The 23,575-nt window shown below is 36.8% G+C and overlaps 1 protein-coding gene across 10 annotated transcripts in view; it reads left to right on the forward strand.

Annotated features, from left to right (window-relative positions):
* The window catches only part of DYM (dymeclin), a 374,085-nt gene that overhangs the window by 153,497 nt on the left and 197,013 nt on the right, over window positions 1–23,575 (forward strand). For all 10 annotated transcript variants that reach the window (XM_070513083.1, XM_044774709.2, XM_070513086.1 and 7 more), the window contains 3 exons: window positions 2,478–2,603; window positions 18,141–18,254; window positions 19,237–19,331. In XM_070513083.1, the coding sequence (XP_070369184.1) occupies window positions 2,478–2,603; window positions 18,141–18,254; window positions 19,237–19,331 (335 nt within the window). The remainder of the gene's footprint in view (window positions 1–2,477; window positions 2,604–18,140; window positions 18,255–19,236; window positions 19,332–23,575) is intronic.

The following is a 23,575-nucleotide window of genomic DNA, read 5'->3' on the forward strand; positions in this document are numbered from 1 at the left end:
CCTTTAAGCCTTTAACAGTCACCCACTGCCCATGATTCAAGCCCTCCAAGAAGCACCCTCTGCCATTCTCAAGAAGCTTTTATACCCACTTGGTTCCTTCCAGTTGCTACGTGCCTGCCCACCAAGGTCAGGTAGCTTGTCACAGTTGCAGCATATCCCTGATGAGAATGGCTAAAAGGAAGGGTGATTTTTTAACTCAGTTCCCCAAGTGTCCCATCTCTGACAGGCTTAGCCTCTAGGGCTGCCTGAACTCAATTCCTAGAGTGTATAGTTATTTTAAGATACCTTTACCAGACATCCCTTAAATGCACATGTCCTTTACTATGCGAGTGAAATTGGTTCCAAATTTTTGTTCATTAGACAAAAACTCCTATATGCAATCATTGATTTCCATTATAACTAATGCGTAAACATCAATGTTTCTGTGAGTGGAAAAGTAAACTACCTCACCAAGGTGTTGTTGCATTTGACATACATAATATAGATAACTATGGGTTATTCTTAGTTAAGAAAATTATGTACATCCCTGAATGAGCCAGCAGGTTGCTGGCAGCAACAGGAATGACCCCTCTCCACCAGTTTTTACAGATTGATAGCGGGATTCACCATGGATTTGGTGGCCATTTTTTCAGTGTTAAAGATAAAATAGTGAATAAACCTGGAATATTAGAATTTATTTAAAGAGTATATTCTGTGTCAAAGTGACACTAAGGGTGAAAAAACATGGTGAAAGAACCTGTCTGCACATCAACTATATGTGGAAAACATTGGCTTAAATACCAAAATGGGGTGTAATAGTACTGCTCATGTGAGTAAAAACTTAGGAAGAGAAGACTTGTTTACTGATGGATAAGTGAGTGTAAGCAGAGACAATTCTGAGCATGATGTATCCTAAGGGAAATGATGGCAATAAGCAGAAAATCCGTGACATCATCTGTTCTAGAAAGTTCCATGGTAAGGATGTTGGTGTGTAAAGACATGCAGGGAGCAGTTGTCTGTATATGATGACATACACCAGTGAAAAGTTAAAAGGTTTTTTTTGTCTTGGGTCTTGTTTGAGGCGGGGTATGGTGGAGTGTGGTTTGTATATTTCTTTTAGTTTTTAATTTTTTATGTAGATTACTTTGATAATATCTTAACTGATGTCCTTATCTGTCCTTTCACCTTTCTTCTATAATAAATATTTGTAGAGGCTATGATTAGGAAATATGCCATCAATAGGAAATTTAGGGGCTGGCCCAGTGGCGCAGTGGTTAAGTTCGCACATTCTGCGGTTAAGTTCGCACGTTGCGCTTCTCGGCAGCCCGGGGTTTGCCGGTTCAGATCCCGGGTGCAGACATGGCACTGCTTGGCACGCCGTGCTGTGGTAGGCGTCCCACATATAAAGTAGAGGAAAATGGGCGCAGATGTTAGTTCAGGGCCAGTCTTCCTCAGCGAAAAGAGGAGGATTGGCAGCAGTTAGCTCAGGGCTAATCTTCCTCAAAAAAAAAAAAAAAAAAGGAAATTTATTGTGCTGATCTGATTTTGTTGTTAACAATTTTTATTCTACAATCTTTGCTATTAAGAAGATAATGTTTGACACATTACATGTTTCTAACAATACCTTATTGTGTATAAGTGTCTGCTAGACCGGAGGCAAACCTGCCTCTGTTCAGTGTCAAGAGTTGACCGTGAGCAGAAATGGTGTCTGCAAACCCAACCTTTGTATGGCAGCAGACCTTCAGAGAAGGTGATGATGTTCTCTACTGTATCTTCGCTATGCAGTCATGTATCACTTAACGACAGGGATACATTCTGAGAAATGCATCCTTGTGGTTTCATCATTGTGCGAACATCATAGAGTATACTTACACAAACCTAGATAGTATAGCCTATTGCACACCTGGGTCTATATGGTACTAATCTTATGGGACCACAGTCGTATATGTGGTCCATTGCTGACTGAAATGTCATTATGCAGCTCCTGACTGTGCAGTAGTCCCCCCATCTGCAGGAGATTTATTCCAAGATCCCCCGTGATTGCCTGAAACCATGGATAGTACCAAACTCTATATATACTATGTTTTTTCCTAAGTAATGGGCGTGTAGCTTATACAGCATAGATATCCTGGACAAAGAGATGATTCGCGTCCTGAGCAGGCTGGAGTGGGACAGCGTGAGATTTCATCATGCTGCTAAGAACGGCGCATAATTTAAAACTTATGAATTGTTTATTTCTGGAATTTTCCATCTAATATTTTCAGACCAGGTTGACCGCAGGTAACTGAAACCATGGAAAGTGAAACTGTGGATAAGGGAGGACTACTGTATGTATAGAAAGTACTTTCAATCAGAGGCTGGTTTGTGTGTTTTTTTCCTCTAAAGAAAAATAACGATGAAAGTAAAGCAAAGGGTACATAATAAAAGTATAAACATTTAAAACGTTTGGTTTTATAATAATGTAATTGAAATGGTAAATTAAAAATTTTATTCCCTAGGTTTTACCAATTCTTGAGATTCTATATCATGTTGAAGAAAGAAATTCACACCATGTGTATATGGCCCTTATAATACTATTGATCCTTACGGAAGATGATGGCTTCAATAGATCCATTCACGAAGTGGTAAGTTCCCATGACTTTGGGTAGAGTTTCAGAGTTAGAGAGTAGACTTACCCCTCCGTAAGATTTACTGCGGCCTTAGCATTTCCTCCTTCTTTTCCTTCTGGTAGATGTTTCTGCAAGAACCTGACTTAGAAATGGTGTGTCTTTCTTCAGATTTATGAAGTGGTGCTTTTTTCCTAAATGACTGTTAGCTACTATTAAAAACTCTCTCAAAATTGTTTCTTTAGAAGTTTTGATGTAAACGTTTTTGCTGCCACTGGGTTCATTTTTCTTTTCCATTTCATTTCCACTTTTTAGTTGTGGCAGAAATTGTTAAACAGGTTTGCTCCTTGTGTAGAGAATAAGTGAAAGAATAGGGAACAAAGAGAAGAAGACCGAGAAATTGTTTTATATTTTTAAAAAGTGTGTCACATAATTTAACTCTTCTAATTTTAGTCCTGTTGGTGAGTTCCATTCCCAAACTGATTTTTTCTTCCTCTTTGGTATTTTCTTTGTGTCCAAGTAATACATGTACATAGTTTTAAAACTTGAATAGAAGTACTAGATTTTAATGAAAAATACCCCACGTTTACTCTGTTCCTGATGCCCACTTCCTGAAGACAGATGCTTTCAGCTTTGTCCATGTTTCTAAAGAACATGTTTGTATTGTTATTTCTTGTTTTTTCAGGTTTAGATATTAGCTGTTATCTTCCAAGATGGAAGATCAGTTGTTAGTGCTCCTTCCTGCACGTCATGCGTGTTCTCTCTGGGTCCCCAGCCCATGCTCCAGCACGTTGACTTTTTCCTCTTTCCATATCATCACTTTTGGTTAACTCGGCTTTTACATTATCGTGATTATGTTAACTATAATTCTTAGCTCAGATGAAGTGTATGATAATTGCATTTCTTTTCTTGTACATGTTTTAATTTGGGGGGCACACCATTGCCCACTTTTTGGTTCATGTACCGGTCACTAATTCAACTCCCAATATTTGAAGAGAACCGAGAATCTCCTCTAAATGTGTTAAACTGTATCACATATTTTCTCAGTTCCCTTTTCTTCTTTGACTTCTGTCTTAGTTCACTTCGGAGGCTCTCCTCAAATGTTTGGTGATCCAAATATCTGGTGATCCTGGTGTTCATGTTTAGAAATAAGGCACTAAAAAGTTGACTGGAAGTTCTGTGGCTGAGCGGGACTTATTTACTATAATTGTGCCACGTAGTCTGTTTCTCCAGGCATCTTACTCTCTGTAGGCCTTTTCTTTTGGGCTGATCAGTTTCGGAGAGGCCATCTTCCAGTCTCTTGGCTACAGGCGTCTAGTGGAAGATGGGGCTAGGGCTTTCCCCCTTCATTGGGTGTAAACTCTTTTCTTATTGTCTTCAGTAGGGCTTTCGTGTCATCTTTTCTCTCATATTCCATTAAAACTTTTTTTGCCTCTTATACAGTGTGACCATCATTTCAACTAAGACCTGAGGAATCTTGACACTGTAGAAAGAAAGAGGATAAAATATAAAAATTTCTTAATTCTTACAGTCCCTGACTTAACAATGGTTTGACTTAACGATTTTTCAACTTTATGATGGTGCGAAAACAATACCATTCAGTGGAAACTGTACTTCGAATTTTGGATTGTTATCTTTTCCTGGGCTAGCAACATGCAGTACAATACTCTTGGGCTGTTGGGCAGTGACCGTGAGCCGCAGCTCCCAGTAAACCATGTGGTCGCGGAGGTAGACAGCCAATACACTTACAACCATTTGCTACCCGCACAACCATTCTGTCTTTTACTTTCAGTACAGTATTTAATAAATTACATGAGATATTCAACGCTTTATTATAAACTTGGCTTTGTGTTAGATGACTTTGCCCAACTGTAGGCTAACATAGTGTTCTGAGCACGTTTAAGGTAGGCTAGGCTAAGCTGTGAGGTTTGGTAGGTGAGGTGCACTCAATGCATTTTTGACTTATGATATTTTCAACTTACGATGGGTTTATTGGAGCATAACCTACCATAAGTCAAGGAATATCTGTATTTAGTTAAGTACCACCAGAGAGAAAATGTTTTCACCGATTTACTCAGTTTTTTAAAATAGCATTTGTCTTTCTTTTGATAGGGAATAAAGAACCAATATAATTTTTAAAAACATTTTAAAATCGAAGTATAAAATGAAAAGTGCACAAATTTTAAAGGTACAACTTATGAGTTTTTATATATGTATATACCTGTGTTAATCCCACTCAGATCAAGTTATTGAACATTCCTAGTGTAATAGAAACTTCGTTATGCACTTTTCTGGTCAATACCAACCAGAGTTAACTACTATTCTGACTTTGCTCCCAATAGATTAGTTTTTTGCTTCTCTTTGAATTGCAGTGTTCTCTTTTATAGTGGCTTCTTTCATTCAACATAGTAATAGTAATAATAACAATACCCATGGTATTACATCGTTAGCTCATCCTTCCTTATTGCTATGTGCTATTCCATTGTATGAATAGGCCACAATATATTTATCCATTCTCTTGTTTGTGGATATTTGGCTTTTTTCCAGTTTGGGGCTATGTTTGATAAAGCTGCTGTGCACATTTTTGGACATGAATTTTGGTGGACATACACTCCCATCCTCTTGGGCGTAAGTCTAGGAGTAGAATTGCTGGGTCGTAAGATAGTTTTGTGTTTAGATTTAAGCAATACTGGTAAAACTGAAGCTGTGTACACCCTACAGCTGAGCAGTTTCACTCCAAGGTTCTCTAGGAACACTCTTGCACATTTGTCTAGAGAGGACGTGCTTATTAATGGTCATCTATAGCACTGTTTATCATATTGAAAATATTTAAAACATGCGAAATAAAGCAGTCAGGGTACTGGCTACATCTAGAGAGTTAGAAAAGGGAATGAAAATGGGGAAGGTACACAGTGGGGCTTCACCTAGGTCTGTAATGTTTGCTTTACTTCAACAGCAGCAAAAACAAAATAAAATAAGAAGTAACCACACAACTTTGAAGCAAATCTGACAAAAATGTTAAGATTTGACAAAGATTCAAGGGTATGTTTTATATACTTTTTTGTATACTTATTATATTTGACAATTAAAACAATTTTAAGTTAGCACACGATTTTGCATTAAAATTAGACTTTACCCACTACCAAAACAGGGGTGGTAAGATAGGGAAGGCACTGGGGTTCAGTTCACATTCCAGTTCAGTTCTATAAGGATTTCAGGATATTTTAGATGACTTTTCAAATTCAGGTATTTAAACAATTGCTCTTTGTCTCTAGAATCTGACTTTATTGTTGATCTCTGTTCATTTTTATCCTTTCTTTTTCCGTGTGTAGTATTAAAAGTAAGTCAAATGTTTCTACCAAAGTTCTTTCCATAGAGTCATCAGCTGTGGGCCTAACTGTCCATGAAATATATTCTGGTATCTCATTTTGGTTAGAATTTTTATTTGCTAATGCCCAGTGATAGTGAACATTTTTTTTTTGTGCTTATATATCCTTTTTTGTGAAATATCTTTCCAATTCTCCCCCATTGTTTTAAATTATACTTTTTATTTTGAAGTAATTGTAGTTTTAAGAAAAATACAGAATAATCCCATGTACCCTTTACCTGTTTTCCCCCAACTATAATTGCAAAACTGTGATATTGCAAAACAATATCACAACCAAGACATTGACATTGATACAGTCAAGATCCAGAACATTTCCATCACCACCAGGATATCCCCCTCACATTGCCCGTGTGTAGCCACACCCCCTTTTTAAAAAATTGAGTTTTTGTTTCATTATTGAGTTGTAAGGCTTCTTCTGTTCCGAATCATATGAATTTTTTTCCAGTTTGTTAATGTAGCGGATTATACTGATTAATTTTTTATTATTAAATTAACCTTGCATTCCAGGGATAAACTGCACTTGGCTGTGATGTATTATCTTTTTTATGTATATTTTCATATACAATTTGATTTAAATTTTGAGCTTTGGTAGTTTGTGTCTTTCAAAGTATTTGTACGTTTCTTCTAAGGTATTGAATTTATTGCCACAAAGTTGTTCTTACTACTTTTGGTAAACTTACTACCTTTTAACATCTGTACTAGCCATAGAGACCATTATCTCTGTCGTTCTTGGTATTGGAATGTGTATCTTTTCTCTCTTATTCTTTAATGTTCTTGCTAGAGGTTTTTCTTTTCTTTCTTTTTTTTATTAAATCTTTTCAAAGGACCAACTTTTGATTCCATTGAGTTTTCTCTATTTTTTAACTTCATTAATGTCTGCTTGCTCTTTTTAATCTTCTGCTTACTTGAAGCTTAACTAATTACTCTCCCCCCCCCAAGATTCTTTAGGTAGACACTTAGATTTTTTTTAAATCTTTCTACTCTTCTACTATAAGCAAAATATGTGAAAACTAATAAGATTGATAAACTCCTGGAAAGATGACTAAGAAAAGAAAGTGGAAAGCTACAAACGTCTGTTATTGAGAGTGCATGAGAGGAGACCAGGGCAGATCCCACAGATATTAAAAAATCCTCAGAGGATTCTAGGAGTAATTTTATGCCTTAAAATTTAAATGTTACATGAAATGAACAAATCCCCTCCACCTTCAGAAAAAACTTAACCAAAGCTCACAAAAGAAACAAAATCAAAATAGTTCTATTTCTATCATGAAATTGACATTGTAATGTAAAATCATCCTAAATGGAAAATTGAAAGCCCAGATGATTTTTACCTGTGAATTCTTCTGATAATTGAATGAAGAAATAACACTGGTCTTATACAAGCTCATCGAGAGAGTAGAAAAAAGGGAAATCTTTCAATTCATTTTATGAGGCCAACATAATCTCAATACCAAATTTACCAAAATTTGATAAAGGAAAATTACAGACCAATGTCATATATGCAAATATATGGCAGTGTCTGAACAAAATTGAAACAAACTGAACCAGCACTATATAAAATATTAACACATCATATCAAGGTGGATTTATTCAGGAATGAAAGGTTGGCTTGACATTTGGAAAACAGTGAAAGTAATTCACTGTTTTAATAGAATAAAGGAGAAATGTCAAATGATAAATCTCAACAGATACAAAAATTATTGCATAAAATTTAATGTCTCTTCATTCCTGAAAAAAAAAGAAATCTTAGCAAATCAGGAGAAAATTTTCTTAATCTGATGAAGGGTATTTACCAAAAAAGAAAGAAACAACTGCATTAAGCATCATATTTAGTGATAAAAATGTTAAAGGTCTTCATTTTGAGATCATGAACAAGTCAAGAATATCTGCTATCACTACTTCTATTGAACGTGTGATTGGATGTCTAGCCAGTGTAGTATGGAAAGAAAAAGAATTAAATATATAATATTAGAAAGGAGGAAATGAAACTTATTTTTTCACATGATATAATTGTATAGGCAGAAAATTCAAAGAAATCTATGCATAACATATTAGAATAAATAAATGAGTTTAGTAACATTGATGGATTTAAGATCAGTTTTTTAAAAAATCAATTGTAGGGGCCAGCCCTGTGGCCGTCAGTTAAGTTTGGTGCTCTCCACTTCGGCAGCCGGGTTCAGTTCCCTGGCACTTACCTATACCACTCGTTGGTAAAATAATAAACAAGATGAGAAACTTGAAATTTCTTGTATGCTAATATAATTAAAAGCACCTTTCATGTTGAATATTTGTGTTCTTGTTCTAAGTTGATGAATTTTCATATTAAACCTGAATACTGTGCAAAATTGTCACCAGTTTTTATTTTTAGTAAGAAAAAAATCACCTCTTGCATACCACAATTATTCTACTAATCTACCACATTGCTGTAGTATTTACATCAAATTTTCAATTCGTAGATAGTTATGGTTTGCACTGAGTTATTCTAAATCACTCATTCTTATCTGGCATCATTATGATACGGGTTCAGCAAACTATGGCCTGCAGGCCAGTTGCCCATTTTTGTAAATAAAGTTTTATCGCACCACAGTCACACCTGTTTGTTTATGTACTCTCCACAGCTGCCCTCAAGTTACAACAGTAAAGTTGAGCAGCTGGTGACAGAGCCAATATGGCCTGTAAGCCAAAAATATTTAATAGATTTAGTCTTTTAAGAAAAGGTTTGCCAACTCTAAAGAATACAGAAAAGGCAGCTACAGAAAGTAGCTCTTACCCTTAATCTGAGAAAGAGTAGGAGGAAGGAAGTTAGAAATTTAAAGGAAGCTTCCCCATCCCTCTGGAAGCTGAGATCCAGATCCTGAGGAAGACAGCCTGGCTGCCCCAGGAATATGTAGCCTACCAGTAGTAAAGGACGTGTCAGAGGGTGTGGGCCAAAGTGGAACTATGAAGGTCACTTAGGTGAACATTACAAGCTGCCCCACATGCTTATCTGGTGGCTACTGCATGGAAAACACTCAGAAAGAAGAAAGGAAAGTCTCTTCCTCCTGCTCTGGTGCTGAGGTGTCCCTCCAGTGTTCTCTGTTGATGAAACTTAACATCAAGACAGCTGACCAAGGAGAAATGTCTATAGTGTTCAGCTCTGATAGCACAAAGCAGGGCAAAGAAGGGTGGATTTCGAGTTGAGAGGCAATAATTTAATAACTGGCACAAATGTAGTCACAAAAGCTTATAAATCTAATAATGTAAAATGGGATAAAGCAAGGTAGTAAAAAGAATATATCTGTCAATACCCAGTATTGCAGGAATGCAAGGATGGTTTCATATTAGAAAATCTCTTTATCTGCTTTATTAATTTAAGAGAGAAGAGCCATACAATCGTCTCAATAGATGCAGAAAAAGTATTTTGTAAAATTCAATACTTATTCATGATAAAAAAAAAAGACTCAGCAACATAAAGGTAGAAAAGACATTGCTTGTCTTATCAGAAGATATCTACAAAAACCTACAGTGAAGTATTATACTTGATTGGGAAATTTAAGAAGTCTTCCCTTGAAAGTCAGAACAAAATGAGGATGCCCTTTATTACCATACCTCTTCAACATTATATCAGAATTCTAAGTAGGTAATTAAGACTAGAACAAGTTATAAATGGTTTAAAAATTGAAAAGGGAAGAAATCTACATGTCAGTTTTTGCAGATATTATGATCGACTACATTAAAAATTCAGGGACTCTAATATTAGAACTGTTAGGAAAGTTGAACAGATTTTCTGGATTGAAGATCAATATACAAAAACAAATACTATTTCTACACAGCAGTAATAAAGTGCTTCAAAAATGTGATATTGAGTTACAGTTTATAATGGCAATAAAATTGCAGCGAACCCAGGAATCAGTCTAAAGGAAGAAGTACAAAATTTTTTATGGCAGAAATTACCTAAATGAAAGGTCATAAATGTAGCTTAATAAATGGAGAGAGAGACCATGTTCACAGATGGGAAGACTCAGTGTCATAAAGTTGTTAATTTTGCCTCCAAAGTAATCACTATGTTCAATGCAATTCTGATCAAAATCTCAGCAGTTTTTTGTGAGACAGAATTAAAATGCAAGAGTGAAAAACCTAGAAAGTTTTTGAAGCAATTCAGTGTGGAGTTACTCACCCTATCAGATAGACTAGTTATAAAACGTTAGTGCTTAAGATTGTGTTTCATTAACATTGGAATAAAAAGTAGATAAATGCAGAAGAATTTAGAGTCTAGAAACTACATGGTCGTATATGGAAACATGAAGTGTGACAGATGTAGTAAGTAGATTGTGCTGAGATTGAGAGCATGGCTCATCCAAATGGAAAAAAAATTAGACTATCTTGCCCCGCATACAAAGGAAAATTCCGCTTGGACTATTAAGACCTATGTGTGAAAAGCTGAACTTTAAAAACCTTGAAAGAGAAGTTAACGGATAATATTTTTATGAATTTCAGATAGGGATTTCTTAAGCAAAGCATAAAATGAATAAACCGTGAATGGAAAGATTAATAAGTTTGGCTACATTAAAATGGAAACTTTCAATGCATTTGCATTTTTAATTTATAAAGAACCCTTATAATCAACTAAAAGAACAAAGCATTCCGTAGAGAAATGGGCAAAGTAATAGAAAAATAGAATAGAAAACCTGACTAATAAGCATTTTTAAAGGATGTTCAACCTGATGATTCATCAGGATCCTGCTAATTAAAATAACCGTGAAATATTTTGTACTCATCAGGTTGGCAAAAATTACGAGATCTCATATAGCAAAAGTTGGTGAGGATATAAAGAAAGAGGAATTGGTAAAAATTGGTAAATTCCTCAAAAGTGAGGAATTTAGCCTCTCACATTTCTCAAATTACCTGCAGAAGTAAATACTCTACCTCCCAGCAATTTCATTTCCTGGTTTGCATCTTAGGAAACACTTTTTCATAGATTCACAAGGAGAATGTTTATTGTAGCATACAGTGTTTAAAAATTGTAAATAGTGGTAATGTAAATGAAATACTGTAGAGCATCTAGAATGAATGAAATAGAACTATGTAAATTGATAATAATAAATCTTAAAAATATGCATGGTAACGAAGTACCAAATTTAGGATAGTGGCTGCCAGAGGTTAGAGAATATGATCAGAGAGGAGTATAGGAGGCTTGAGGTGCTTCAGAAGCAAAAATATTAACATCTGATAAAACTGGGTGATGGATACAGTGGTGTTCTCTCTACCAGGCTATTCACTTGACCTTTGTGATGATAGAAATCTATAACTGCACTGTCTGATATGAAGGACTTGAAACGTAGCTGCTGGAACTGAGGAATTGATTTTTTTTTTTTTTTTTTTTTGCTGGGAAAGATTTCCCCTGAACTAACATTTCTTGTCAATCTTCCTCTCTCTTTTTTTCCCCTCCCCAAAGCCCCAGTACGTAGTTGTATATTTTAGTTGTAAGTACTTCTAGTTCTTCTGTGTGAGCTGCCACACAGCCTGGCTGCTGACAGATGAGGGGTGTGATTCCGTACCCGGGCCACTGAAGCAGAGTGCGCCGAACTTTAATCACTAGGCCATCAGGCGTGCCTTGGAACTGCATTTTTAATTTTTATTAAATTTTAATTTAAATACCCACTGTGGCTGCTGCTACTGTGTTGGACTCTGCTGCTCTACGCTTTTTAGTTAATAGTGGCCAAATGTGCACATATTTTTAAAAGGAGCTGTTCAATTGCTTAGCAATTCTGCTTCCTAACAAACTCTTGCAGATGTGCTTATAAAGTCACTAAGTACCACCAACTGGGTAGCTTAAAACAGGCATTTTACAGATATTTTTGTTTTCAAAAATCAATATGATTTCCAACTCTAGGTAATTAATGTCCAGATATTAAGAGTAAGGAGAGTAAGGAATCCCTGGTTTCTGAGTTTCCTATGATGAGATTTTGGATACTAAGGGTAAGAATCTATACTGTGACATGGTTTTTAAGAGAGGAAAAACTGGAAGTTCCCTAAATTTCCATTGATAGAGATGTGGATTAAAAAGGGGCCTGTTGGTACAGTACTCTACAGTGCTTACATGGAACGAAGTAGACTTGTATGCAGAGGTGATTTTCAAACTAGCCAGTAAGAATGGATGTCGACCGTCGTCCTCTGTTCTCTGCTGTATAATGATTGCCAAACCACCAGGACGTCCTGGAGGACCGGCTTGGGCAGCAGCTGTTTACTAACTAGTATAGAAGTGGTTCATTTAAAAAAAGTAGCTAGTACTCTCAGACTTAGGCATACTTGGTGAATGTTAATTCTTATATGTAGCAATATAGAGGAGTTACAAAAACACATTGAGTGGAAGAAGTAAGATGCAGACAAATAAGTGTGTTAGTTTACGAGGGCTGCTGTGACAAACTGGGCAGCTTAAAAGAACAGAGTTTATTGTTACAGTTCTGGAGACCACAAGTCCAAGAGCAAGATGTCGGCAGGCCATGCTGTCTCTGGAGGATCCAGGAGAGTCATTCCTTGCCTCTTCCTAGCTTCTGGGGGTCCATCCTTGGTGTTCCTTGGCTTGCAGGGGCATCCAATCTCTGCGTCTGTCATCACATGGCCTTCTGTCATTTGGGTATCTGTTTCTGTGTCTCTCCTCCTCTTCCTATAAAGGACACCAGTCATATTGGATTCAGGGACCTCCCTAATTCACTATGATCTCATCTTAACTTGACTGTGTCTACAAAGACTCTATTTCCAAATAGGATCACATTTACAGGTTTTGGGTGACATGAATTTTGGGGGACATTTAGGATATTCAACCTAATATATCATGATACTCTTTATGTAAACTAGAACATACACAAAGGAATGCTTGGTTTTGGTTGTGTGTATGTGTGTATACATATAAAGTATTTGAAATGAACTAGAAAGATACATACTAAACTCAAGATAGTGGTTGTCCCTCTTTGGGGGAATAAAATGGGATTTATATCTTAAAAAATAAAATATTTATATCAATTGTGGGAGTATGGAAGTTAATTATTCTTTGTGCTTTTCTATGTATATTGAACTTTTTAAACAGTTGATATAATGTTATTGTATAATATTCTACCCTATGTAACATATGGAAGAGAGAGATTCATATGGGGGAATATATCTCATATGGGAGAAAAAAGCTCAAAAAATGACCTAGAACCACAAAGAATTCTCATATACTTAAAAAAAATTTTTTTTTAATTTTTTATTGACTTCTTAATAGTTTACATCATTGTGAAGTTTCAGTTGTACATGATTTCTTGTCCATCCCTATATAAGTGCTCCCCCTCACCCCTGTGCCCACCCCCTACCCCCCTTCCCCTGGTAACCACTGAACTCTTCTCTTTATCTGTGTGTTTATCTTCCACATATGAGTGAAGTCAAACAGTGTTTGTCTTTCTCAGTCTGGCTTATTTTGCTTAGCATAATACCCTCCAGGTCCATCCATGGTGTTGAAAATGGGATGATTTTGTCTTTTTTTCTGGCTGAGTAATATGCCGTTGTGTGTGTATATATATATGTACACCACATCTTCTTTATGCAATCGTCGATTGATGGGCACTTGGATTGCTTCCATGTCTTGGCTATTGTGAATAGTGCTGTGATGATACATATAAGGATACACAGGTCACTTTGGATTGTTGATTTCAAGTTGTTTGGATAGATCTCATACAGTTTTTGAGAAGGAAGACATTTTCAGATCCTTGAGGAGTTTCCTTCTACATGTTATTGGAGTTATTTTAGCATAAGATGATAAATATACATATAATACATAATGAGGATGCTAACAGTCTACAACTGTTACACTGTGTGAATATTGAATGCAAGAGAGGAGGGATTGTTTTTGTAAGAACCAAATAAGTAGGTTGGGAACCAGAGCGAGGTTACCAAGGGCGTTTTCTGTATGCTGCCCGCTGTGCATTAACGTCCCGCAGAGGTTCTGTGAGCTCTGTAACTGGTTATTTATAATTTTTCTTCCACACTACCAGAGTTTCTAAACAATGATACGTTTTTCACAGGAAGAGAAGACAAGCCCTTTATGTAAATGCTAAATTGGATTTCTAATTTTCATGATAACGTTCAAAGTTTACTATGTGGAAACTCATTAAATATTTGTTGAATGTTCAACGAAATAAGACTACTTTTATTCAAAACGCTCCTTCCATCCAGTTACATAATTGACACACACAAGCAGACGTTAAGAATTAATGACCTCTGTCTCAAATAAGGATGGCTTATGATAATTTATTTCTAAATAAAGGAGCCGAGAGAGGAGAAACTGAACTATACTCAAGTGTGTGACCTTTTGAGAGACAGAGACTCCTCTCACTAGCAGAGTTGCCGATGAGTGTCCCAGGTTAGTGTCCCCTGGAGACTTAGGACAGCCGTTCTTAACCTTTTTGGTCTTCACATTTTCAAATAATTGAGGACACCAGGGAATTCTTTTATGTGGATTATAGTTCTCTACATTCACCGTATTGGAAATTAAAACTGACATTTAAAAAAATATATTAGGTCATGTAAAAAAGATAAACTCATTACATGTTAGTATCAATAACATTTTTATGAAAATTATTATTTTCCACAAACAAAAATTTAGCCAGAAGAATGGCATTGTTATACATTTTTTGCAAATCTTTTTAATGAATTGCCTTAACAGAAGTTAGCTTCTATATTACGTTTGTTTCGCTATCAGACATGTTTATGTAGCCTCTGGAAAACTCAGCTCTACACTCGTGAGAGAATGGGAGTGGAAAGTAATGTCTTGGTATTATCATGAAAATAGTTTTGACCTTGAGAATTCTCCAGGATTTTCTGAGGGACATCTGGAAGTCCCAAGACCACATTTTGGGAGCTGCTGCCATAGAGAGTAAGTCAGAGGAACTGAGCACTTCACCCTTCCTTTATAAAGATTGAGCTGGCAAAACTCATCGTTTTGAATTTTTTCAAGTACTATTATTTGTTTTACACAGAGGTTCTCTCTTCTACTTGATGAAGGCCATAATTAGTCATAAATAAATGTAGATGCTTAAAATTTTACATGTTTTACTTTTCACTTTACAAATAATATTCAGCCACCACGTAGTGGACATTGCTGTAGGCCAGCCTCGGAGTGAAGACTGCACAACAGGTCAGGGTTGGAGACGTGGGGCTCTTGCCAGAGAGCTGAACTGAGTAAAAACCTGTCGTGGAGGCTCCTGTGTGCCCTTGCGTGAAGTTGAGCACAGTCTTCTCTTGATTTTTTATTCTTCTTGTCTGTTTCCGTACCCCCTTTCTAATTCCTAGTGTCGTTTGCAATCTTGGAGGACAGACTTACCCAGAGAAATATCTGTTTTATAGGTCTTTTGGAAGAACTAAGGTGCAACCATGTTATTTAGACTTAATTATATTTTCCTGATTTCATGGATTATAATTGTGGTTGTTTTTGATGTTTTTTGTTTGTCGTTTGGCAGTCCATATTTTCCTTCTCTTGAACTCATCTGGCTGGTATTTGTTATTCTTATTATGATGGTAAGGAGGGGCAGCTAAGCACTGACACGTGTCCTTTGTTTTTTTACCCTAAAATGGTGCATAGGTGGTCCATGTTGAGTCTTTGCGTACATAAAAGTTTTTATTTTTTCCTGGTAAAAATAAGTTTTTATTTTATTTGATTGATTGATTGATTGATTGATTGATTTAAAGAAGATTAGCCCTGAGCTAACATCTGCCGCCAATCCTCCTCTTTTTGCTGAGGAAGACTGGCCCTGAGCTAACATCCATGCCCATCTTCCTCTACTTTATATGTGGGACCCCTCCTGCAGTATGGCTTGCCAAGCAGTGTAAAGGTCTGCACCCAGGATGCGAACCAGCGAACTCCAGGCCACCGAAGTGGAAAATGCATACTTAACCACTGCACCACTGCACCGGCCCCAATAAGTTTTTATTTTTGTGTGCTGGTTTCTCTAGGTGTAGAATTCTGGAATCATGATCTGTTCCTCAAAAACTTGTAGATGTTGTTCGGTTGTCCTTAAGATGGACAGTGTTGAAGACGGGGAACCTAGTGTTAGTCTGCTTCTCTTTCTTTTGTGACCACGTGTGTCTTCTACCTGGAAGCCAATATAATTTGCTCAAATACTGTGAATGCAGAAGTCTTACCAGAGTATATTTTGATTCTTTTCCATATTTCTCCTTAAAATGTTGAAAGTTTTTCTTCCCCTCAAAGATATTTTCTCCTGTTACCAATTTTTTTTTCCTTTCCAGTCTGTTCCTTCTGAAGCTTTTACTGAGGAGACATTAGATCTCTGCTTTTCTCTTGTTCTTTCTATCTGCTTATCTTTATTGCTACCATGTGAGAAAACTTCTCAATTTAGACTGTCAGATTACAAATTTAGTTTTCCATAGTGCATATCCTGTTAATTCCTCTCTTTTAAGTTTCAGCTATCATATTTTGAATCTTCAATAGCTTTTCGTTGTTCTCTGATTCTCCTTTATCATGTTAGCCTGTTCTTATTTTATGGATACTGTATTCTGTCAGATCTCACCAAAGATACTAACTAGAATTAAAAAAAAAATTTTTCCAGCTTCTTCAATTATCTCTGTTTAATTGGGGGGTCTATTTGCTCTGCTTGTTCAGTTTCACACTTAGTTTCACATTGTTTATTTATTTGGTAAAATTCTTATTATGAACACATCAAATGTAAACATAATTGGGGAAAATAGTGTAATGAATTCCCATGGACTCATCACCAACATCCTTCTGTTCTTTTTTCCTCTACTACACCATCCTTGATGCCTTTTATATTTTGGCTGAACTAAAAAATCCTATAAATCTCATATATAGAATTTTACTTGAAATATTTCAGTTTGTCACTTTAACAAGTATGGACTTTAAAAAAATATGTAGCCGTAATACCATTATCACGTCAAAAAAAATCAATAATTTTTTAATGCCTCCTAATACTCAATTCATTTTCTCCAATTATCTTTAAAATGTCTTTTTTGAGTCGGTTGGCTTAGTTCTTAAGACCTTTTTAAAATCTATAAGTCTCTCCCTTTCCCACCTTACTACATTATTTATTTGTTGTAAAAACTGGGTCATTTGTTTAGTAGAATTTGTTATATTTGGCTTTGACTGATTATATTGTTGTGCTATTTAACATGTTTTTCTATCCTCTGTATTTCATATATGCTGGTAATTAAAACAGAGGCTTGATTAGATTCAGCATGTCTAGATTGTTGAATTTCTCCACTCTTTTGGTGGCTTTTTGGTTCATTCGTAGTTATAAAGGAAAGTCTAGATTCGTTTGTTTTGAGACGTGGTAGGAGCCCCCTCAGCAGTTCTCGTGGTGGAGGGCAGGTGTGCTCTGCATCTGCAGATGGGCCATCTTCCAAGTGGAGAGGGCAGGAATCAGCCACAAGTCTTTTCCTTTTTCGTGTACAGGTGGAGAAGAATGTGGCACACTGACTCCATGAATCCAGGAGAAAGGAAGTGGGAAGGACTTTCATGGAAGAGAACAATAGGAGAGTTCTAGTGCTTAGCTGAGCCAGTTGGGTTTTTTTGCGTTTTACCTCCTTGTTGTGGCAGCCCAGAATTGGCTTCTGCCCTGCCTAGTTTTTGTCTCTCTCTCTGATGCCCATGTTACAAATCTACTGTGGAACTGCACCAACTCAGTTCTTTCTTACTAAGTCCTGGAGGTGAGCGCCAGAGCAGAACACGGCTGTGTTTCTTCTCGAAGATCTTGGCTTGTTTGCGTCGTTGGCTTTTCCTGAACACAAGCGTGGGGTTTTCTGTGGTTGCTGGGACAGCTCTACTTTTCAGGGGGCTCCTTGGTTTGCTTATTTTCGCTTTCACACTTCTGAGCTGTGATTGGTTTTTCTGTCAGTCTTGCCTTAGGTGCCACACCTCTTTCAAATTTATCTCCTTTTTGTCTACTGATGATACCCTCCTCTGTTTTCCAGGCCTGTTTTTTTTCTGTTATATTTAAGAAGGAGAAGTAAACACATGAGCACAGTTTTGCTATCTTGAACTGAAAGTCTGACGATTCGCTTTTATATACTGTTTAACTCACTGCAGAGCACTTCCATGGCTTCTCAGAAAATGTGGACGTGGGTACTTCTTTTCTTCCTAAAGCAATCATATTTACTCAAGCCTCTCTTCCCCATTACAGATATTAAAAAATATTACTTGGTATTCAGAACGAGTTTTAACTGAAATTTCTCTGGGGAGTCTCCTGATATTGGTCGTAATAAGAACCATTCAGTACAACATGACAAGGACAAGAGTAAGTATTCCAGAGTTATTTTGCTATCTTTATGAACACAGTGCAATTAAGACTATAGTGTAGAGCAGTCTCAATATTTACAGTGCTAACATTCTCATGAAATATGGTGGGAAGATACAGATCAGCGTATGGTCGCCGTATTACATGATCCTAAGGTAATGTGTACAGTGTCTGTTTCTTAACATTTAATAGGTTGTGTGATCAGAGATGTTTTACATGAAATAGAAAACATGCAGCGGGTCACATTTAGGTAAAAGATGTTGTGTATCTTTGCTGGGCCAATGAAATTGATTTGCCTTTTAAAAGCAGCAACAACAAACTGGAAGAAGATACAAGCGCCAGAAAATGTGAACTGAGATGGGAAAGAAATGTAGAAGAAAGAGAATCCTTTAAAGAGTGAGAGGGAAATTTTGGCCAGATTGTTGTATTTGCAGTACCCGGGAGCAAATTTCAGTTCCAGTTGATAGAGAAGCAATATACAGAACTCATAGCTCAGAGAAATGGTCAGGTTACTGCACTGTTTTCAGTTATTTCCCTCAGTGGGGCTAACAGAGATACACGTCCACAGTCTTTTATCTGAAACTCCAGGAGCCAGACATGTTTTAGAATGGAGAACTTTTTGATTTTAGAAAGATAATTATAGTGCATATGCTACACTCTGTGTAACGATTAGGTTCTGGAGCAGCACACTATAATTAAACATTAATATTTCTGCTACGAAATATTTCAGAGTTCACCAGGGTGGGCATAATGAAGACCATAAATAGCAGCGTAATCTTTTGTGCCAGGTGTTGCTTCCAAATGAGTGATGAAAAAACTTTGAATTTTCAGAGCTTTATGGATTTTGGAATTAGAGAAAAGGGATCGTGGACATGAACTTTTTAAAATCAGGGAGTATTGAGTTTAAATTTGCTTCTAGTTAACCTTGTTTAAAATGCAGAAAAGACTGGATGTATGTTTTAAACCTGCTGTTTTCTGACAGGACAAGTACCTTCACACAAATTGTCTGGCAGCCTTAGCAAATATGTCGGCACAGTTTCGTTCTCTCCATCAGTATGCTGCCCAGAGGATCATCAGGTAAATATGAACTTTAGAAGAAATACTAATTTTTGCCTTCTGGCAACCCTGTTGAAAAAGATACTATGCTGGTCCCTTTTTAAATGTTATCTGTGAGGAATATCAAATTTTTTCTCCTTAATTTTTATCACCTTCTTGTTTGGTTGAAAATACCTTGTTCTGCTTTGTTTTCTAACCCAATTTTTCGATCAAGTTAATTGTCTTTACTTTCGACCTTTTCATAAAATCTGGTTTTAAGCTTTGTGTGTTAGCTTTTTATAGAGGAGCAGGTGTATTTCTTAGTAATTCAAACTAAATCTTAATTAACATATTTGCTGGGCATTTTATAGAGCATCACACTACTGTTTAAGGAGTTATCTGTGTTTGTTTTAAAGAATTCTTTTCATAGCAGCTTACCATTATGTTAGTTTCCTATTTCTGCCATAACAAATTGCCACAAAATAGTGGCTTAAAACAATACAAATTTATTAATATGATTCTGTAGGTTAGAAGTTTGCCATGGGTCTTACTAGGCTAAAGTCAAGATGTTGGTGCCAGCCTGGTGGCGTAGTGGTTAAGTTCGCATGCTCCACTTTGGCGGCCTGGGGTTCACAGGTTCATATCCAGGGCATGGACCTAGCACTGTTCATCAAGCCATGCTGTGGTGGCATCCCACATGAAATAGAGGAAGATTGTGACAGATGTTAGCTCAGTGACAATCTTCCTCAAGCAAAAAGAGGAAGATTGGATGTTAGCTCAGGGCCAATCTTCCTCACCAAAAACAATAAATAAAATAAAAATAAAGTCAAGATGTCAGTAGGGCTGCATTCCTTTCTGGAGGCTCTATAGGAGAATCTGTTTCCTTGCCTTTTCCAGCTGCTAGAAGCTGCCCGCATTCCCTGGCTTGTGGCCCCTTCCTCCATGTTCAAAGCCAGCAACAATAGGTTGTTGAGTCCTCACATCTCATCACTTTGACCTCCTCTTCTACTTTGAGGATCCCTGTGATTGCCTTGGCCCTACCAGAATAATCTACTCATCTCAGGGTCCTTAGCTGGATCACAATTGCAGAGTCCCTTTTGTTCTGTGAGGCAGCATATTCACAGGTTCAGGGGATTAGCATGTGGACATTTTGGGGGAGCCATTATTCTGCCTGCCACAGTGTCACCATAACCCCACCATAACCCTTCCTCCCCTTTGCCAAAGACATGATCTTTAATAATAGGAAAGCTAGTTAACAAATGATAAATGAATGTCATTTTCAGGGATTTTTAACATATGTGGGTACTTCCTGGTCTTCAGTCAGGACACTCAATATTGTCTTAGCAACTCTCAAGTGGAACATTTGTTATGTAGTGAGAAGTCAGATCGTTTCCTTTAGTTCTTGCTTTGGGGGAAATGGAGTGCTGATGATTAGTTTTGTGTTCCAGTCATTGGTGGTTATCACAACTCCGTATCACTGTTAAACTCTCATCTCACTTTCTATCCATTGGTTAGAGACATCGGGCTCTTATTGACGTGGGCTCATTTTTAACAGTCACTCAGAACTAACTTATATTCTCCATCTGTTTGTTTATCCACAGAATTTAGCAGAGGATATGTTCCACTGACTCACTGTTTAATTTAGGTCTGGTCTTAATACATTGTATTGGATTATTTTTTTGGTTTGTACCTGAGAGGTTGTCCATTTGACTGACTTTGGACTAACACTAACTTCGTGATTTAAAGTAAACATAGGTCACCTCATGCCTCAGATTCTTCCAGGTGTTCTGAATAGCCTCCAGTTTATAAAAATTAACCTTTATCACCATGCTTTATTTCAGCATGACAGATCTAATGGTATCTATGCTGCTTTGTGGTCTATTTTGCTTTTTATATATGTGGAATTTTATGATGGTTTTATGAAGATTTCATTACAAGGTTAATTTTCCTCAACTGATATATGAACATTTGGCCTGTTTAATATGAAAATGCCAAATGAACTGGTTCATAATTTAAGTTCTGATAAAATGTGTGAGACACAATTAAGTAAAACTTTTCTAGGTGTAAGAGTTGGAAAAAAGCGAATAAAGCACTGTGCCCAATTTTCTATCTGTGATGACTAAAGATAGAAAATGAGTTGTATTTCGAGAAATGAGAAACATAATTTAGATTTGTGAGTTGGGAATATTTAGATCAAGTTTATCATCAATAAGGAGTAGTGCTTTACTTCATTTTAATGAAATTTTATTGAACATTGTATTAGTGAGGAATGGTATTGGTGCAGGGAATTCTCAAATTAGTTATAAAAATTCCTGCCCTCAAGTAGCTTGTACTTAAGAAGCCAAGGTAAGACAAGGACCAACATATCTTATATACAGCAGAATGTGGTAAATATTAGAAAGAAAAATTCCTATGGTGACGGTGAGTGGTCGGGTCAGAGAATGGTGAGGTCACATCTCATTGAGAACTTAGGCAAGGTGAGTAGAAAGAGATGGCTCTCGAGACTGGCCTATCAAGGGAGAGCATCAACCACAGCAAACCAAAACAAAGCAAGAAGGGGTGGGATGAGAGAGCATGGTTTATGCTTAGGAAATGACCCATTCACTTGGCATATTGTGAACCTGCATAGGGATTGTGGGAGAGAAGCCTGAAAGAGCCAGCTGGGGGCTTCTCGTGGAGGGGCTTATGTATTACATCCACATTTTAGGGAAATGGAGGGAATAGAGAGAAAAGAAAGTCTGATCTTCAGTAACAACAAAAAAGAAAATGTGAATCAATTTTTGTAAGTGGATTTTTAAAGAAATAATTTAATGTAAATTTCTAGTCATCAGTTTCAGCAGATGGTGTCAGTATGCTCTGTTTGTCACACCGAGGGACGTGCAGTTCTAACAAGTTCCCATGTGGTGCCAGTGCTTCTGGTCCAAGAGCCACAGCTGAGCCAGCCAGTGTGGACCGAGCATCCGCATCGTACGGGAGGGAGCTTGTTAGAAATGCAGTGTCGGCCCAGCTTCAGACCTGCTTTTGTTTTAACAAGATCTCCAAATGATTTGTACCCACGTTCAGGTTTAGAAGGCACTTTGAGTTTGGGCCTGAGAATCAAGGTTTATTCCCTTAGGAAATACTTGTCTCAAATGGGAAATGGGGGCCAGCTTTTTTGTGTTTTGAGCAAACTCATTTTCTACTAAATGTGTTTAGGGTATAAAATTGTAAAGTATGATAAGGAATGCATAAGAAAAACTATTTAGATACACAGAAGATTATTATGGCAGTACAACAACTGAAGATTCACCATATGCTCTGGTAACTCCTTCAAGTGAGAAGTAAGCAGTTTTCATATACAAGTTTTCTAAATTCTCTTTCAGGAAGAGACTACAAAATTTTGTATTTGACAGTTGCAAAACTTAGAAGAGCTAATATTTCATGTGATCTTCAACAAAATGCAAAACAAAGTAATGTTTCATTTCTGTGAAAGTAGGATGTGATACAGCTTTTAAAAACCTTAGCTGCACATAAATGTAAAGAATGATTTCATATGGTATCTAAGCTGTTGTTTCATATTTAATGACTATGTCTTCCACAAACTGGGTATTCTAGAACATCACAAACATAGATGATTTGGGTTTTGCTCAACTCTGAAGTCTTTTGAATATGTGATAAGCATGGATATTTGATATCATTATTTGGGGTTAAAAGGTTATTCAATTAAAAACATTTATAAAGAACAGATTATATACAAGTGGTTGTTGTGGATTACAAAGATGTCATTACTTCCTTCCTTCCCTTAAGACTTTCCCTATTGCCTCCTCTTGCATCCCCACCAGTGGCTACTTCCTCTGGCTCCTCCTTCACCTTTGGCTTAACAGATACTTTTCTCCAGTATTTCATCTTTGATTGTTTTCTTCTTCTCTTTGCTCATTTTCCCTGCAAGTTCACATATATACCTGTGACTTCACCTGCTATGCCTTTTCTATTGAAAACCATCCAAATCTACATTTACAATCCCAGTCTTTCTCTTTTTTCTTGAGGCAGGCAGTACAGTGTAGTGGTTAAGAGCACAGACTCTGAGTTTGGGATTCCAGTTCCAAAACTCACTGGCTGTGGAATCTGAGAGCAGTTACTTCACTTCTCTGTGCTGCAGTTTCCCCATCTGTTAAATGGGGTGACAGTAGTTGCTGTCTCATTGAATATGGCAGGGATTAAGTGAGTTAATATTTGTAAATGGCCTGGCACATAATATGTACTATATAAGTGCTGGCTAGCTGAACCCTAACTCTACCAACCTCACT

This window comes from Equus asinus, chromosome 7 (assembly GCF_041296235.1).
Source record: "Equus asinus isolate D_3611 breed Donkey chromosome 7, EquAss-T2T_v2, whole genome shotgun sequence".
NCBI lineage: Eukaryota > Metazoa > Chordata > Mammalia > Perissodactyla > Equidae > Equus > Equus asinus.